This window comes from Mustela putorius, unplaced genomic scaffold, assembly GCF_011764305.1.
Source record: "Mustela putorius furo isolate JIRA1106 unplaced genomic scaffold, ASM1176430v1.1 tig00000407_pilon_pilon_pilon, whole genome shotgun sequence".
Classification (NCBI taxonomy): Eukaryota; Metazoa; Chordata; class Mammalia; order Carnivora; family Mustelidae; genus Mustela; species Mustela putorius.
The window spans coordinates 6,817,173-6,832,171 of NW_025421373.1; the positions used below are offsets into that span (position 1 = coordinate 6,817,173).

Here is a 14,999-nt window from a genome sequence, read left to right on the forward strand (position 1 = left end):
AAATATGTAATTTCCTTAATAAAATAAACATATAATTATTTAAGAAAATAGAGCTACTCTGTCCTTCCAAGAGACGTATGTTATATAACAATCTTATGGATATTTACAAAGACTACCCAATATTTTCAAGATTTATTCCTGATAATAAATACTTCCCTGGTGGCTGAAATAAACAGTACAATTTGTCAGTGTTAGTCCCTGAATGTTAACCTTAAATTTTCAAATTCATTTGGAAAAGTCAGAAAAAAAAATGACCCTGTAAAATACTAGGTGTTATTTTTTCTAACTGCAATGCTAGGCCAGGACTCATGGCTGGCTTTCAAATGCCCAAAGAGAATTTTATGTTGTTCATTATCTCCTGGCTTAAAAAAACAAAAGCCCCAAATACAACTTATTATGGTCCATTTGTCACATTATACATATATATCTACACCTATCAATTAATTCAATTCTTGCTACTGGGACTAAGATTATTTCACAGAACATCAAGATAGTTTCTAATTTTGTTTACTCATTTAAACACAGTTCATTTCTCTTACCAGAATAAGTAACTGCCGTGGTACTGTAAGTAGCACTCTGGGTATAGGATGGCACCACAGTAGCAGCAGCTGCTACTGGCTGTACGGTGGAAGATACAGGATAAATGGAGAAAGTAGTGGTAGCTGGACTTGGTGTGGCTGGTTTTATGGCTGTCACTTGTCGAGTTTGCTGGGCTTGTGTATACTGAGTTGCACCTTGGCTATAACCCGCTTTGGGGGCTAAAATAGAAAAGAGATTTCAGAAAATGAGAAAGGTGAACCTCAACAGTTATTATATCAATATTCTTGAAAATTAGAAAAGTGTAAACACCAACTATAAATTTGATGCTAGCAATTTCTTCCTGGCAGAGGTTTGAAATTTTTATTACCAACTGAGTAAAATATAACCTTTAGATAAATTCATTTATCCTCTTTTCCCAGATACTTTCCATGTATTTCCAAAATGGCATTTTTGTCTAAATTTACAACTAACTGAAACAGCAGTGCTACTTAAAACAGGTACTAATAGTTTTTAGGTAAAGGGGTGTGTGTATGTGTGTGTGTGTATCGAGTCAGTTAGTTTAACCTGAGGGTTATGCTTAATATTGTGAACAGAATAAAGAGCCTCAAATATGATTTCAATTCACAGTAAAAATTTTCAAAATTTAATTATATCGGATGTGCTCATATACCATTCATTGCCTTTTATTAATTCATCTATGGTGAATGTCAGTCTAATTCCAACTCACAAAGTGCCACTGACTTAATTCTTCAAATATCAATAGCTTGAGTGCAGCTGTTTTTAAATGGCTACCATTGGGGCACCTGGGTGGCTCAGTGGGTTAAAGCCTCTGTCTTTGGTTCAGATCATGATTCCAGGGTCCTGGGATTGAGCCCCGCATCAGGCGCTCTGCTCAGCAGAGAGCCTGCTTCCCCCTCCACTTCGCCTGCCTCTCTGCCTACTTGTGATCGCTCTGTCAAATAAATTAATTAAAAAAAAAAAATCTTAACAAAAAAATGGCCACCATTCACATTTTGCTACTTTTGACCATATTCAAAATAAATGTATGCTTTAAGAAGCTTATGAACTGTTATTATCAAGCCCTAAATTAATAATTAATCTTATTAATGATCACTAAAGCATACAAATCACTTTATGCTTAGTTAAGGCACCTTAAATAAATAGCACTTAACAGTTTATAAAACTGTTATCTACAAGTATAAAACCTGATCCACACAACACACAGATGAGGACATTTTACAAAAGGAAACTAATGTCTAAGAGCTAAATGGCTTACAAGGCACATAGTCAACATCAGAGCTAAGACTAAATCAAGACTCTTCTGACTCTTTACCACAATCTAACTTTGATAATTAACCAGAAGTTTGCTACAGATCAGTGTACCCACAAATTATTAGAGAAGAAACTATAGAAAAGTTGATCATTATAATTCAAAATATTTTTATATCACTTTTATGGGACTCACAGAAATCTCAGAAGTAGAAGTACCCCAGAGTCAACTACCTCATTTACAAATAAGAGAACAGAGATGAAAAGAGTAAAACTCACTCACCCACATTAGTGGTAAAGCCAGTACTAGAAGCCAGTCCGACTCTTTCCTAATCGAAGGTCTATCCACACTCCCATGGTCCTTCAAAAATTAACTAAAATAAAGGAACTATCTACTTCTCTGAACTCAGCTTTGTTTTAGAAGTTATCAGGAGAATCTCTATCAAAAAATCCATCTTTTAAAGACTACAAGGGGTGCTTGCATGGCTCAGTTAGTTAAGCATCCAATTCTTGACTGAGATTCTTTCCCCTTGCCCCTCCCTGCTGCTCACATGAGCTCTGCAAAATAAATAAATCCTAGGGTGCCTGAGTGGCTCAGTAGGTTAAACATGGGCCTTCAACTCAGGTCATGTTTCTAGAGTCCTCAGATTGAGCTCCACATCGGGCCCTCTGCTCAGCTGGGAGTCTGTGTCTCCCTCTCCCTGCCCCTGTCCCTGCTTGCGCTCACACACGTGTTCTCTCTCTTGTTGTCAAATAAATAAAATCTTTAAAGAAAGAAAAAAGAAACAAAGACTACAAATACGTAGGCTTCCTTGAAAACAAAGTATTTCCTGTATTTGAACCATTACATTTACTGTAATATCAGAGGCTGGAAACAGAACCAACTGTCATTACTGATCAGAAAAAGATGAATTAAAAATAAGGGCCCACAAAGGGTTTCCAATGGTTACACAAAGGCAATCAAGCAGTATGTTCTGGGCATTTCTGGCGAAGCTAAGGATGTGGCCAGAAGTTATCACCACAACTCCTATTGTACAGCTTATTTCATAGCAGAAAGAGAACTGTAAAGCTGAAGACCAGGAACAAAAATTCATCTCTGGGAGAGAAGAGCATGATTATGAATTGCCCCCACAGCTCCCTCCCTCTTTGGTACTCAAAGCACAGAGCAGAAGAAGAGAAGGACATAGCTACAATTTGCTTCTTGAGGTAATATAACAAAATAGCTTAGGTGGACTTAAAAGGGTATTTTCATGAAGCACACTGAATAATGTATTTGAGTAGTTTTCGATGGAACTGTGTATGCTAATAGAACCCACCTGTCTGATAGTAGGTTTCAGCAACAGAAGGCTGAGGCTGGGCAGCAGCGGCCACAGCAGCAGCAGTGGCCGCTGGTTGTTGGTAGTACTGCTTACTGTCATATGCTACAGCAGGAGCTGTGGATCTTACATAGGAGTACGAGTCCTAAAGAAAGGGAATGAAAGAAGATCTTGCCATAAGTGAAGTGGTAGGAAAAAATCCCCAACTCTATAAAGTATAATAAAGGAAAACAAAAAACTAACTATAGACCTATGTTTAAGAGTTAAATTCAAAACAAAGGGCCATCTATTTTTGGACTTTGAAAATAAGGTCAAAACCATTTCAAGCAGCATGTTTATTTAACTTTCACATGAGAAAAAAAAATCACTGAAACATTTTAAAATAATGCTTATCTTTAAAATCCTATTAAGAAAGGGGGCATCTGCGTGGCTCTGTTGGTTAAGCGGTAGTCTTGATTTAGGCTTGGGTCATGATCTGAGGGTCCTGGGATCAAGTCTGGTGTTGCATTCTTGATAGGGAGTCTGCTTGAAGATTCACTCTCCCTCACCCTTCCCCCTGCTTGCTCCCTCACTGTGTCTCTCACACTCAAAAAAATAAATCTTAAGAAAAAATTCTATTAAGAAATTCATAGCAGTTTTGCTTTAAAATTGGATCTCACTGTAAAGACCACCTGTGTGTTCTAAGCTTTGTGACTATTCCAGCTTTCTTTTCATTCATTTTTATTTACTATTATTATTATTATTATTATTAACAACTTATTTTTTTAAAAAAGGCTCCATGCCGAGAATAGAGCCCAATGCAGGGCCTGAACTCATGACCCTGAGATCAAGACCTGAGCTGAGATTAAGACCTGGACGCTTAACTGACTAAGCCACCTAGGTGTCCCTATTTACCACTATCATTAACATAATGGATAGAAACTTCCGGATCAGGGAAAGGAAAGGGGAACACAGGTTCCAGGCAGAAGGAACACTATATATAAATCTCCAAGGCAGTGAGGATCAAGGTGAGCTGGGTGAATTCTGGCACTAAACAAAGTGAGGAGGGATGGGAAGGTATGTAGGTGGAGGCTGAAGAAGTAGGCAGGGCCCAGAGAATGATGGGCTTCATTAGCCTTATTAAAAACAATGGAATTTATTACATTTCACCTCTGGACATAATGAAAACAATCACACATGGAAAAAGGAATTCTGAGTTTAATAACATGCACATTTTTAAAATTAAAGTTTATTTACTTATTTTTACAGAGAGAGCACAGGGAGGAGCAGCAAGGGAGAGGGAGAGAGAATTTCAAGCAGACTCCCCACTAAGAGCAGAGAGCCCACTGTGGGGTTCATCCCATGAACCCAGATCACGACCCGAGCTGAAATCAAGAGTTAGGCACAGCCAGCTGAGCCAGCCACTCAGGTGCCCCACAGCTTGCCAAATATTAATAAAAAATACTAAGATTATAATTTATATGTCAATTCATTACTTAACAAAATAAACTCAGACATTAGAAAGAAAATAGAAAAACTAGGCAAAGTTCAGAAGATCCTAAAGCCAACAAAGAGAAAACAAGTTATTAAAGGATTAGAACCAGGGGAGCCTAGATGGCTCAGTCGGTTAAGTGTCTGACTCTTGATTTTGGCTCAGATCATGATCTCAGGGTCAGGAGACTGAGCCCTGCCTGCATCGGGGGGGGGGGGGGGGGGGGGGGGGGGGGACTGCACTCTGTAGGGAGTCTGCTTGAGATTCTCTCCTTCCCTCACCCCTACCTCCTGCATGTTCTCTCTCAAATAAATAAATGTATCTTAAAAGAAAAATAAAGGATTAGAATCAAATTTAAATAAGTAGTAATTTAGTACCATAATAAACATAGTACTAAAGGAATTAGATCTTCATGTCCCAAATAAGACAGAACCAAAAGCAACTACAGAATATAAGAGCAGCATCAATTTCTGTTACATATGAAGAAAGATGACTTTGAGAGGAAGAATGTGCAGGGAACAGACTTTCTGCCCTTGTAAAGAACCAAAAAGACACTATGTAATTGTTTGGCTCATATAGTTTAGGCTCATGGTTCCCAAAATAGGAGAATACTGCCGTAGTACAAACAAGGTGCATTGTCCCTATGATCTTCATTTTTTTTGGAAACCCTGGTTAAATATTTAACCAGTAATTAAAGCAAATTACTTCTAATTAAAGCAGACATAGATATAAAATGGACTGGAATGGACTCTGGGGAATTATTAATAAAAACTCATTGCAAGGGAACTTAATTCTTGGACTATGCCCTTAAATTACCTAAGAATATACATGCATTTCTATCATCTGAGGTATAGTTTGGAAGACCCAAGTTTGATAAGCACTGGCTTGGACATTATTATCATACACTGGGGTCAGTGATGGCTGCGTGTTAAGACTACTGAAACTAGTAGTTTTCTTACCTGGTAGTTCTGTGTAGTAGCTGGGGGTGGTGGTGGTGGTGCTTCCTGTTGTCTCTGGGTATAACCATAGTCAGTTGCTGTATGTGCAGTGGGGTAACCTCCATAAGCAGCAGCTGTTGCAGCAGCTGCAACAGCTACTGGAGCAGGCCTGGCAACTGCGACTGTGGCGGCTGCTGGTGCATAGGCAGCAGTAACTGTGTGAGCAGCTACTGGAGCCTGATGGACAGTGTAGCTAGCAACTGTAGTTGGATGAGAGTAGGCTACACCCGAAGCTGGCTGCTGGCTATATTGTGGAGTAGAAGAATAAACACAATACAATTTAATTTTAAAATCTAAGAGTTTAATACAATAAAAAGCACATTTTTTAGAAATTTAATTATCGACTATGAAACACCAAGTATTTGAACACAATAAGCCTAGTCAATACCACATTTGTTACTGTTGTGTAATTTTTATTCCTTAATCTTAGTGCATTAGACAGTCACGCATACTATGCTTAAAATCACGGACCATATTACAAAGGAGGGATGACAAACTGGGATAAAAAGCAGTAGTAGGAAGAAAAGAAAACTTGATGAAACTAGGAATTTAAAAAAGTATTTGTTGCTTGTAGAGTTCTTTATATTCTACAGTTAAAAAAAAATCTCTACAAAGAAATCATATTAAAAATACTGAATTCTGGGACACCTGGGTGGCTCAGTTGGTTGAGCAGCTGCCTTCGGCTCAGGTCATGATCCCAGGGTCCTGGGATCGAGTCCCACATCGGGCTCCTTGCTCGGCAGGGAGCCTGCCTCTCCCTCTGCCTCTGTCTGCCTGTGCTCTCACTCTCTCTCCCTCTGTCTCTGACAAATAAATAAAAATCTAAAAAAAAAAAAAAAATACTGAATTCTAACTCCAATGGTAGAGAACATATGAAGCAGAAACTATTACCCAGTTGACTTAAATACTTCTGATACTCTAGGGTTGTAGTTCTCAACTGGGGGAGATTTTGCCCTCCAGGGACATCTGGCATGTCTGGAGATATTTTGATGGTCAAACTGCAGAGGAGGTGGTGGTGTGTGCTACTGGCGTCTAGTGGATGGAAGCCAGTGATGCTATTACATATCCTACAGCGCACAGGACAGCTACCCACAACAAAGAATTATCCGAAGAATGTCAATAGTGCTGAGGTTGAGTAATCTTGCTCTAGGGCACAAAACCTACAACAGACTCTCTATTATTTTAAATAAATTACTCAAGTTACAGGCAGCGTTTCATTATACACATTTATTTCTCTCAAAAATGTAGCAGATGTTGCAAAAGGAGACCTAAGTCAGATGCTTTGCAATCATAACAATTTAAAACGCAAAGGGGCAAAAACATTTTCCAATGTAAATGAAATAAATTTCCAGCTAAAGTTTGCAGAGTCATGTTTAACTTTTTTAAAATTTTAACTTTTAAATTGAGAGTCTATGTTACATAAAACCAAGGCTTATAGATGTTAAGCACATGAAAGTCTATTTGTCGTTCTAGGTTCTCTAAAATGCTCAAGATTACACTTGCTAAAGCTTTATTACCAAGGCAGAAATGCCTTCTAAAAAAAGAAGAGCCCCAACAGTTACTTAGCTGACAGGTCTTAGATGACCGTAAGTCTTAATATGAGCCAACAGTTAAGAATAGCCAAGAAAAAAATACCTGACTGAAGCTGAAGCTACTCTAAGAAGTGTCTAATTCATGGGTTATAGTACAGCATAGTCTTCCTGGTGTGCACACTACCCATACAAATATGGCATGGAATTAAAATTTGGGGCCACCACATTTTAACTGTATTAGAAAAAATACTAGTAATTACAATGTATTCAAAAGGAATCGATATGAAGCTTGTAAGTATGGCTACTATTTCACATAAAAAGTGGAGGAACATTCAGTCTAGAAGAGGTGACTGGGGAAGATATGAGAGCTGCCTTCTAATAGAAGAGACTTACTCCATGCTGCTCCAGAGAACAGAACTAGAACCAATGGATGGAAGGGTGGCAGATTTCAGCCCAATATGAAAAAGAAAAAAAAACAAAAACTTAGAACAAAGTCCAAAGAAACTCTTATAATTTATATTTGGATGAGGTTTTCCACATTTTGATATTAAAAGTAGCTAATATTTTCTACATATATGACAATTAAAAGACAGGAAAAGGGAAATTTAAATTGTAATAGTGGAAAAATTGGTTTGGGATTGACATTTTCTATGGATAATTCCATAGCCTTAAGAAAAAATGCCAATAACGTATTTCTTCAAAATTCCTAGAACTGAAAAAAGAATTATATTTAAAATATAAATATACCAGTTCTGTGAAACTTGTATTTAACATTTACTGATAAAATTTCACACATTCAGACTACACTGCATAAAAAGGGTTTGGTTATGTAAAAATTCAGATATCTTGGATTCCTATACAGTTTCCATTCATCCCATTGCTCTTTATTGCACATCTGTTCACACTTCCTGGTCTCCAAAACTTGTCCTATAGGACAAAAAACAGAGTGGGAACAGAACAGGAATGTCAAGTCAACCAGGCAAGCAATCCGACTTATACTGGCTCTGATCCTTACAAGTCCATGTGACTAAAAAAGGGATGATGATATGCTCTGGTTTAAGCCTACTGCCCCCTCATAATCATTAACCCTATGCTCTCACACCTGTGTGTCTCAGTTTGAACAATAAATCTTATAATCTCCCTTCCCAGAAAGCATATAACAGGATGTCAGTACGCTTAGCAATTACCATATACTACATGCCTAGGACTGCCTAACCTAAGTCTGATCTGTATAGTTAGATCTGCTCTGTACGGCTGGACCCATATCCTCTACCAAGAGCATCATGAAGAATAATGATCTAGTTCTAATTCCTATAGTTAAGGGCTAGGGCAACAATCTGCTGTTCAGAATAAAGATTTTCTAGTGTATTATCTTAAACCCATCTAGGAAATTCGTTTCAATCTGAAATATCCTTAGAAAATTGACTTTTATGTGATGTATATGACCAGCCTGGGTTATAGCAATTCAATTAAGTATCTAGTGGCTACGTAAATTTTCAAAAATTCAGGTCACCTCAAATTCTAATTAGTTTAAGCAAAATTAGTCTAAGATTGAAATATTTTAAACCAAGGTTTCGCCTAGTTTGTAGCACTCAAATAAGATACTAAATTACATGCCTTCATAAAACTTAAGACTTAATGGTCACTAAATGATTTTTAAAATAAAATAAGTAAATAAAACCCCCAAATTTTGTGCCATAAAAACATCTGTGAAATATGCAAAGACTTTCATTTTCATCCAGCAGAGAAGCAGCTTCTATTTGGATAATATCCTTTGTAGATAAATTAAATCTAATAAATCAGTTTTAAACCAGGACAAATAATAACAAATTAAAAAACAAACACAAATATGGGACGAGCAAGGTTAAGAAATACATAAAATGGAAGCGTGTTTCTCTTGGGAGGAGAAAAAGGTAAATAAAGTATTTAAGGAATTATTAATATTAAAAAGTAGTAACACTTTTATATTCTTGGACTTAACCTGGAGGTTAATGGCCAGCTTTCTCCTTGCTTACCAGAAAGTGAAACCAGCCAGAGTCCTTACAAAATAGCTGACCAAAACCACCATTCGAAGAAAGCCTATATAAACTGCAAAAGAAATAGGAATGGTCCTGCAGGAAATGGATATCTCAATTCAACAAACAAGAATTTTCACAAACTCTAATTTGTAGTCATAAAGTAAGAACTTAACATCAGTCAGAAGATAAAGTTAAGGGACATAGACAAGATCAGGATATAAAAAACTATAAAAGAGAAGATAAATCTAGAAAGTCCAATATCCAACTAGAAAGAATTCTGAAAAGAAAAAAGCAAATTAAAGAAATTAAGAAAGAATACTTCCTACTCTGGAAGGGAGACGCATATTTTCAAATTTAAAGGGTCTACAGAGGGATGCCTGGGTGGCTCGGTTTGTTAGGCATCTGCCTTCAGCTCAGGTCATGATCCCTGGGTCCTGGGATAGAGCTCCATTATCAGGCTCCCTGCTCAGTAAGTAGCCTGCTTCTCTCCCTGCTTGTGTTCTCTCCTCCTCTCTCTTAAATAATGAATGAAATCTTTTAAAAAGGGCCTACAGAGTGCAAAATAGAATGAAGGGCCAACATCTAGAAACATACAGCATTTCACAACATCTCAAGGTTAAAAAAAAAATCTTTCAAAGTCTCCAAAGAAAAAGTCACCTGCATACAACTAAACAAAAACCAGTTTAACACATACACTAGTGGTTAGAAAACAGCTGACTAAAGTCTTAAAAACTATGAGAGAAAATGGTTATTAATACAGAGTTCTGCACCCAGCTAAATCACTAAGACAGAATAAAGGGTTTTTTTTTCCTTTCTTTCTTTTCTTTTGACATTCAAGAACTGAGTTTACCTCCTATATACCTTTTCTTTGGAAGTGACATGAAGATGTACTTTAACAAAAAAATAAACCAAGAAAGAAATCATGGGGTCCTATAAATAGTGGATCCAAACCCAGGAGGGAGATGAGAGCCCAGGTCAGCAGCTATGCATCGGGCCCAAAGAAGCAGTGAGCTTGGACTCGAAGTGAAAAGACAGAAGCCTCCAGGAGAATGATATCCAGGAAGATAAAGAACTGGACAACAGACAGTAGACCAGAAGCTTGGAAAAACATTAAAATACAATCAAGGGGGATGCCTGGGTGGCTCAGTGGGTTAAGCCTCTGCCTTCGGCTCAGGGAGTCCGTCCCACCATCAGGTTCCTTGCTGGGCAGGGAGCCTGCTTCTCCCTCTGCCTGCCTCTCTTGCTGGGCAGGGAGCCTGCCTTCTCCCTCTGCCTGCTTCTCCCTCTGCCTGCCTCTCTGCGTTCTCTCAATCTCTCTCTCTCTCTCTGACAAATAAATAAAGTCTTAAGATACAATCAAGGCACCAAAAAGATTTTTGGGGAAAAAAGGTAATGGAAGACTTCAGCAGGGGCACCTGGGTGGCTCAGAGAGTTAAGCCTCTACCTTCAGCTCTGGTCATGATCTCAGAGTCCTGGGATTGAGCCCCGCATCAGGCTCTCTGCTCAGCGGGGAGCCTGCTCACCCCCCCTTATGATCTCTGTCAAATAAATAAAATAAAATATTTTAAAAAAAGACTTCAGCAAATATGACGTTACTCAAGAAAGGCATGATCTTGGTAAAAGACACCACCGTTAAGCAATTAGTAGGATGTAAAAATAGTAAACATCCATTTGAACTTGAACTGAGGAATATTCTTCTATTAAGTGGTACACGGTTGTAAAAATGGAACACATTAGGAATAATAATCTTAGAACACTACCACCTGGGTCCACAGTAAGTACTATTTACAGTCATAATAAAGTTTCTGCCATAATAAAGTTTTAGAATCAACCTAAAGTACAGAAGATAAACTGTGATTACAGAATATAAATGTTAATTGCAAGTACAACTACAGCTAAGTTGGGGGATGGGGTGGGAAAAGAAGGAAAGTAAAGCACCAGAGTTTCAAGATTCTTTTCCTAAAATAGAGAGTACTGAGATACTGACTACCTTTGTTGGAAATGGGGGGAGTGTCTGAAAATAACAGAAACAGCCATATCATTTAACTTGGAAGGAGAAATGAGAAGCATGAGAGAATATATACTAAATCTTAACTATGATTATAGGAAATCAAAATATAATGTGTAAAAAGTCAATAAATTAAGACACAGGGAAGCATATTATTTTATGATATGGAGTTAGAAATAAAACCAGAATGCATTAAAGGTGGGAGTCTCTACAAAGCGGAATTAGGGATAAGGGATTAAGAAAATAAGTGAATGTTGTTTTCATTAAAAGTCCTTCTATGGGTGCCTGAATAGCTCTGTCAGTTAAGTGACTCTTGGTTTTGGTTCAGGTCATGATCTCATCAGGGTTGTGTGACTGAGCCCCACACCAGGCTTCACGCTCAGTGTGGAGTCTGCTTGAGAATCACTCCCTCTCCTCCTCCACTACACGCACACGTGTGCTCACTCCCTCTCTAAAATAAATAAATAAAATCTAAAAAAATTCCCTTCTATACTATTTTTAATTACATTATGTATTATTCTGGGGGAGGGCATAAAAGATAATTTTCAAACTGGTTAGCTCAATGACCAACCAACCACAAATTTAAAATACTCCTGTCTAGGTATTCTAATATAATTAAAAAAAAAAAAAGATTTTAGGGGCGCCTGGGTGGCTCAGTGGGTTAAAGCCTCTGCCTTCGGCTCAGGTCATGATCCCAGGGTCCTGGGATTGAGCCCCGCATCGGGCTCTCTGCTCAGCAGGGAGCCTGCTTCCTCCTCTCTCTGACTGCCTCTCTGCCTACTTGTAATCTCTGTCTGTCAAATAAATAAATAAAAAATTTTAAAAAAAGATTTTAATTTACTTATTTGACAGAGATTGCACAGTAGGCAGAGTGGCTGGCAGAAGGAGAGAAAAGCACACTCAATTCTAATTTCTACATTTCTGGTCTCGACCTAACCTATACCCAACTCTGAGCCCTTTTTTAGTGCCTTTAAATTCCATTATGACCTGGATTTACATTATACTAAGGTTATAGTCACTACCAGCATTAAAACAACTATGCATACTAATGGTCTGTCCATGTAAGTGGCATCTGGTAACAGGAAAAACATTCCTATACCTCTTTTACTTTCTGTACAGCAGTGATTTTCAAAATAGGATCCAAGGCCTGCTCGGATCCAGGAGGTTATCCCTTTTTCAATTACAGATTGCCTTCATATAATTTAATCCAAACAATTTATTGCAACACACTGAATGCAGAAGCAGACCAAGCACCAAAAAAAATTTTAAAAAACTTTTAAAAATATTTTAAAAAATTAGCATATAATGTATTATCTGCCCCAGGGGTAGAGGTCTGTGAATCGTCAGGCTTAAACACTTCACAGCACTCACCATAGCACATACCCTCCCCAATGTTCATAACCCAACCACCCTCTCCCTAACCACCCCCGCCCCCCGCAACTCTCAGCTTGTTTTGTGAGATTAAGAGTCTCTAATGGTTTGTCTCCCTCCCGATACCATCTTGTATCATTTATTCCTTCCCTAACCCCCAAACCCCCCACTTTGCCTCTCAAATTCCTCATATCAGGGAGATTATATAATTGTCTTTCTCTGATTGACTTATTTCACTCAGCATAATACCCTCTAGTTCCATGCACATTGTTGCAAATGGCAAGATTTCATTTCTTTTGATGGCTGCATAGTATTCCATTGTGTGTTACACACACACACACACACACACACACACCCTTTATCCAATCATCTGTGGATGGACACCTAGGTTCTTTGCATAGTTTGGCTATTGTGGACATTGCTGCTATGAACACTTGCGTGCACATGCTCCTTCAGATCACTACATTTTTATCTTTAGGGTAAATACCCAGTAGCACGATTGCTAGGTCATAGGGTAGATCTATTTTCAACTATTTGAGGAACTTCCTTGCTGTTTTCCAGAGTGGTTGCACCAGCTTGCATTCTCACCAACAGTGCAGGAGTTAAGTGACCTTTCTCCGCATCCTCACCAGCATCTGTCAGTTTCCTGACTTGTTAATTTTAGTCATTCTGATTGGTGTGAGGTGGTATCTCATAGTGGTTTTGATTTGTATTTCCCTGATGCCAAGTGATGTGGAGTGCTTTTTCATGTATCTGATGGCCACCTGGATGTCTTCTTTGCAGATGTGTCTGTTCATGTCCACTGCCCATTTCTTGACTGGATTATTTCTTTTTTGGATGTTGAGTTTAATAAGTTCTTCTTTATAGATTTCGAATACTAGCCCTTTATCTGATTACATTGTTTGCAAATATCTTCTCCCATTCTGTCAGTTGTCTTTTGGTTTTGTTGACTGTTTCCTTTGCTAAAGCACCAATCATTTTAATTGAGATATTAAAAAGATTTATAAAAATCTTTGTAAAGATATAAAACAATGCCTCATCTCCCTATTTTTGGAGGACAGGATATAGTTATTTCTTTATAGTTACATAAAGAAACTTGGGGTTAACATGTAGTAATCTTATTTTGAAATCATTTAATAAATATCTTTTTAAAAATTCTAGGGCAGTAAATAAGTATAACCAACATAAACAAAAGCTCTAGGGGTCTTCGATAACTATAACTGCTTTAGGGGTCCCAAAACCGTAAGCTTCAAGAACTACCATTTTATGATATAGAGCATTAACTCTGATTCATCATTCATTTTCCTGCTCTTTACACCTTTAAACAAAAACATTTTCTTCTATTCTGTAACAGGGAGAAGTTCTCAGGGAAAATGAGCAGCGCACATGGTCAGAGCCCGAGGTCTGTTGCTTACAACTGCAATATTCCTATCGAGGGCTCCAAATCTCCCAGTTTACCCAGTGTGCTGTTCACAAACATCATTTTCTGTGTTAGCAGACATGAATGGTATTGGGAAGCAATGGCCTACAACTCTGGGACTCCCACAAGAAACCAGCACAGAAGATGAATTAGAAAAAAGTCCATTTTCCCTTTCAAGAGAAAATTGTAGAAGAACCTTTCCTAGCTCAGCCTTGGCTCTGGGTAAAAGGGAGAGAAATATCCCTAACAATTCTTTTTTTTTTTTTTTTAATGAGAGAGCAGTGTGCGGGCATGGGGTGGGGGAGTGGGGCAGAGGGAGTGGGAGGGAGAGAATCCTAAGCAGGCTCCACACCCAGCATGGAGCCCATCAGGGGGTTCCACCTCACGACCCGGAGAGACCCTGAGATCATGACCTGAGCCAAAATCAAGAGTTGGATGCTTAACCTACAGAGGCATCCAGACACTCTTTACCTGACAATTCCTTTCTTTTCTTTTTTTAAATATTTATTTGAGAGAGATATAGTGAGAAAGCACATGAGCAGGGTGGGGGGATACAGGGAGAGGGAGAAGCAGGCTCCCCGCTGAGCAGTAAGCCCAATGTGGGATGCGATCCCAGAACTCTGGGATCATGACCTGAGCCAAAGGCAGAAGCTTAACCAAATAAGCCACCCAGGCACCCCTCCTGAGACAAATCTTTATTATGACAAGTTAGCCTTCCCTTAGGTTTGAGTTCTCGAATTCACCTTATCTGACTAGGAAAACTCCAAGCTAAGAAGTTAGTTTAGTAGATCTCTGAGCTGATAGTACTTTCACATGCCAGAAAATACATTTTTCTCTCTAAATGCTACAGTGTTCTAAGAAACAGAAGATCTCAATAAAAACAACACAACAACCCTATAAGGAAACAAGTTACTAGAAGCAAGAGTTTGCAGAATAAAAAAAAAATTTTTTTTGAAAAGCCTGAAAGCATTGGAATTACTGAATACAAAATATAAAATATAAAATAAGTAACTTAAAAAAGTAAAAAAGGGGCATCTGGGTGGCTCAGTCCACTAA

At 38.3% G+C, this 14,999-nt stretch overlaps 1 protein-coding gene across 3 annotated transcripts in view; it reads right to left on the reverse strand.

The window, feature by feature from the left end:
* The window catches only part of ZFR (zinc finger RNA binding protein), an 85,718-nt gene that overhangs the window by 57,428 nt on the left and 13,291 nt on the right, over window positions 1-14,999 (reverse strand). For 2 of the 3 annotated variants that reach the window (XM_045079449.1, XM_045079451.1), the window contains exons 3-6: window positions 7,520-7,543; window positions 5,556-5,838; window positions 3,126-3,270; window positions 540-758 (exon numbers count right to left, since the gene is read on the reverse strand). In XM_045079449.1, the coding sequence (XP_044935384.1) occupies window positions 540-758; window positions 3,126-3,270; window positions 5,556-5,838; window positions 7,520-7,543 (671 nt within the window). The remainder of the gene's footprint in view (window positions 1-539; window positions 759-3,125; window positions 3,271-5,555; window positions 5,839-7,519; window positions 7,544-14,999) is intronic. The other variant, XM_045079450.1, reaches the window with a different exon arrangement.